General features: G+C 32.9%; 1 protein-coding gene across 1 annotated transcript; it reads right to left on the minus strand.

Annotated features, from left to right (window-relative positions):
- Nucleotides 1–355: 355 nt before the first annotated feature.
- Nucleotides 356–3,525, minus strand: LOC131624586 (serine carboxypeptidase-like 45). The gene is made up of 10 exons (XM_058895526.1): nt 3,062–3,525; nt 2,742–2,843; nt 2,543–2,638; nt 2,368–2,460; nt 2,208–2,290; nt 1,805–1,999; nt 1,624–1,710; nt 1,400–1,527; nt 1,151–1,243; nt 356–1,059 (listed from the first exon to the last, which is right to left on the minus strand). The coding sequence occupies exons 1-10, from the start codon at nt 3,315–3,317 to the stop codon at nt 789–791; spliced, it is 1,404 nt and encodes a 467-aa protein (XP_058751509.1). The 5' UTR covers nt 3,318–3,525; the 3' UTR covers nt 356–788.
- Between the last annotated feature and the right edge of the window lie 710 nt (nt 3,526–4,235).

Consider the following 4,235-nt stretch of genomic DNA (forward strand, 5'->3'; position numbering starts at 1 on the left):
ATACAACAAAAATGTTGAGCTCATTTCACCAAAACCTAAACCTGAAAACAAACAGAAAAAAGAACCAGAAAAACAAGAACAGGTTAAATTATTTATTTTTACATTTTTATAATATTACTCTCAAATGTTGTTAAATGTTATTTATCTATTTTTGTTACCTTATCATTATAAGCAGGTAAACACAAAAATTGTGATCCTCAAGATGTATATTCATTGCGAAGGTTGTGCATGTGATGTCAAGAGAAAAATTGAAAAAATGGAAGGTAGTTTTTTTTAGTTGATAAAATGGAAAATATCCTCTATTTATTTGAAATAAATTAAGATAATAAATAGGGGGATTTAAAATTTATTAATTAATTATTTGAGGGTTGTATGAATGTGATAGGTGTGGAATCTGTGGAATTGGACAAGGAAAATTCACTTGTTACTATCAAAGGAATAGTAGAATCTTCAAAGCTTGTTGAATATGTGAAAAAGAAATTTGGAAAACATGCAGAGATTGTAAATGAAGGTGAAAAAAAAGATGAAGGAAAAAAAGATGAAGGGAGAAAGAATTATGAGAGAGATCATGGACATATAATTATGTTTAGCTATCCTTCTCAATACTCTACTCAATATCTTTACCCCAATCATAGATTTAATGATGAAAATGCTTTTGCATGTTCAATAATGTGAATGTTTCTTTGGAAATTAATTACTTTATTTTTTAATAAAATTGTTATTTACTTCTCTCAGAATTGATTACATAGGATCAAAGATAAAAAAAAAAATCACACTTCATTCATATTTCAGACAATAGTTGGAAGTGACTTTCCTTCCAAAAATGCCTTAAACAACACCAATGATCTCCCTGGTTGTGAAAATGGAGCCTCATGAGCTGCTCCTCTTATGGTTGCAAATGATAAAATGTTACTACCATATACTTGTGTCCATCCACCAATCTGTCTTTCATTAAACCAAGCTCTATAGGACTCTGTTGTGTTCAACCCAATGTCCTTGGCTAATCCATTCACTAAAGAACGCGTTCCGGTTAAAGGTATAACTGAATCTTGATCTCCACTACAGCGAAATATAGCTTTGCTTGATCAATCAAAATTATATGACATCAATTAACCAATGGTATGAATCAAAGTAAATAGTATGACGTTACCTGAATACTAGAACTCTTACACCTGATTTAACCAGTGTCCCTAGAATTGATATAGTTGGGATCTCTAGATTTCGCATGTCATATTTGAGAGCTCTGTAATACAAAGGAGATGCTATTAGCACTCGTTTTGTAATTCTATTTATATTGCTAATTAGTCTCGGTAGCACTGACACTTGTTATTAGTATCGACGTGTTAGTGTCTATTTGTGCTTCATAGTAATTAGTCATCTTTGATGCTATATAACTTACTCACTACAAGTAAACCATGTGGTGATGATCCCTACAAGCTTAGCATGGAGAGCTTCTTGAACTTCTTTTCTATTCAAGTATGTGATTGTTTCATCTTCCACACAAACATCTATCTTATCTCCCTCTTGCTAAACCATGGATGAAAGCAAACATAACATAAAATGAATAGAAAAACGAAAGAGAATCTAATCTAGATTGAAAGAAAATGGATGAAGGGTATATACCAGTTGAGTTAGCCTATATGCCTGTTGTTTTTCAGATGGCAGACAGATATCAAGAGTAACATCGTACGGATCAACATATCTACTTAACTGTCGATCATATGTTAGTTTAGTGGTAAGAATTTGATTTTGTTATTTGAAATATTTGGAGTTCAAATCTCTTCAAAAGCTGCTATGTATTAACCTCCATTGAGACTAGCCTATTCACTCTTGCACAAATGGGAGTAAGTGCTCCATTTTGATATTCTCTTCTAATTTGGGAATAGTTGCATATTTTTGTGAAGGATTCATAGGTTGCATCTGATATTAGTCCATGAGACCAGATAAACTCAGCTCTCGAGTTGAAATCTGTGTTGGTTTCAAGAAGAGGATTCCCTATCTACAAATATCAACATAGAAACCGGTTAGCGTTATTCATATTGACCAAATGTTTCTTTTATGTTGAAATAAAATAGAAGCTATTGAATGTAATGAATGCTTCAGTGTCGTGACACTAGACACACTTTTAATCTAAAGTCTCGGTGCTGCATATAGTTTCTTATAACAAAATGTTATTAGAGATTATTCTCTAGTATATGTGTACTTACTGCTATTCCCTTGAGATTGATTTTGCTTTTGCTTTTACTTTTGCTTCGAAGAATGAGTTGTGCAAGTTGAGGTGCATAGTGACCTAAACACAAGCATGAATTATTCCCAACTCAAGCTTCAAAATGAAAATACTATTCACATAGAACACATATACTCTACCTGCATAGCTCTCGCCAGTGATAAAGAAATCATTATTTTTGTACTCTTGAAATTTAGTGAACCAATGTTGTAGAAAGACAAGGTTATCCTTTGCTGTATAACATAGAGCTAGTATCAGATCTTGAGCAATATTATATTGTAATCTGAATTCAAACAAAAACAAGTAAATAAAAACCTGTCATTTCATCATTGACATAGTCATAGAATGATTCATTGGCAGAATATGAGAAACCAACACCAACAGGTGATTCCAAGTACAGCATATTTGCCTCTGCAAAAAGTAGGATATGAAAAATCAATTTTGAGTGATTGAGAATAAAAGGGTTATCAAAATTCAACCAAAATACAATGGAATTGCAAAGTTTCTGAATAACCTTTGTTCCAACTGTAATCATTTTTAATAAGACCATTTTGAGTTGGTTTGAATGGTCCATGCTCCACAAAAGCACCAACTCCAACAGAAGAACAGCCAGGCCCTTCAAAATCCACAAAACATCTTTAACTTCTTCAACTGAATCTTAATACTTGATTAACATCCAAAAGGAAAATGTTTACCATATTCATAATAGGCTAATAGCCTATGTTGAAAACAATCTACGATAAAGACATGTGTCTGATGTTTGATACTTGTGACTATATGTCATCTTTGTTATTTGTGTCTGTGTGTTTGTGTCTGTGTTTCGTAGCTACATACCTCCATTTAACCAAAGCACAACTGGTTTAGAAGCCGGTTCAACTTCTGCTTCAACAAAGTAGTAAAACAAAGATCTTTTCTGCACTTCATCAACTGTAATATAACCAGCATATTGCTGGAATTCCACTTTTGGCTGCTGAGGTAAACTGCTTATCTTATCAGATTCTAAAAAGGAATTTACTCCTACAATGATTTGTGTTGTAACAACAATTATTATTGTTGCAATCAAAGAACATGAATGAATCAGAGATATCATGGTAATGTAATCTGACTGAGAAATTGTTGTTAGATTAAATTCAATTTAAAAGCTATAATTTAGAGTAAGTTAAAAAAACTTCTGTGTGTGTGTGAATATGACTCTACATTAGAGACAAGTCTCGAGTCGACGAGTCTTGGAGCTTCAATTTTATCTTGCAGATTCATTGGTGGTGCTACTACTACTCTTATCTTCAATATAGTAGTATTTCTTTTTATTTAAATGTGTAGATAATAGAAAATCTGACCTTATACTAATGGAAATTTTGTCATTACTTGTGTATAATATATACAACTATTCTATATACTCATTATGTTCACGAGCAACATATTTTCTCATATGATTAGCAAAATTGTTGGATTGTTATTGTTGGCGTAACAATCGGGGAGCATTCTTATTTTAGTGAGACTTTCTGTTTGAGCAACACACCTTTGCGGGAGACACGACACTTGTCCACCTAAAACTTTATAAATGCTTAAGTCGCCACATTCCTATCCAATGTGGGACCATTTCCCCACTACTCACACTTGCTATATATTCTCATCAATTATGATTGATGAAATCTTAACCGGAATAGTCTCAACCATTAGTCTAATTATACATGCTATAAAACCTTCATTCGTTGCGATTATATTCCCCCGGATCCTCGGGGTCGCTTTAGATAAATGAGGTTACTTAGCGACCAATTTGTTGGGTAATCGTGTTTTGTAAAACACTCCTCTTACTTACGTGTTATTAAACCTTTGTCGATTGTGATTATATTCTCCCGGACCCTAGGAGTTTGCTTCAGATGAAGCGAGCTACTTGGAAACCAATTCGACGTATAATCATCTTATGTAAAAGGTCATAGTAAAAAAGAGTTATTATAGGGTCGGTTATGGGTTTCTCATAAGTAAGAGGTAGATGATTTAAAAGAAA

The sequence above is a fragment of the Vicia villosa genome, unplaced genomic scaffold (assembly GCF_029867415.1).
Source record: "Vicia villosa cultivar HV-30 ecotype Madison, WI unplaced genomic scaffold, Vvil1.0 ctg.000141F_1_1_1, whole genome shotgun sequence".
Classification (NCBI taxonomy): Eukaryota; Viridiplantae; Streptophyta; class Magnoliopsida; order Fabales; family Fabaceae; genus Vicia; species Vicia villosa.

Excerpts from the sequence above, each read along its gene's own strand:
- LOC131624586 (XM_058895526.1), bottom strand. The coding sequence starts at position 3,317 with ATGATATCTCTGATTCATTCATGTTCTTTGATTGCAACAATAATAATT. Across the intron at positions 2,291-2,367 it reads CACTGGCGAGAGCTATGCAG|GTCACTATGCACCTCAACTT; the intron begins GTAGAGTATATG and ends GCTTGTGTTTAG. Across the intron at positions 1,711-1,804 it reads ATAGGCTAGTCTCAATGGAG|TTAAGTAGATATGTTGATCC; the intron begins GTTAATACATAG and ends TATGATCGACAG.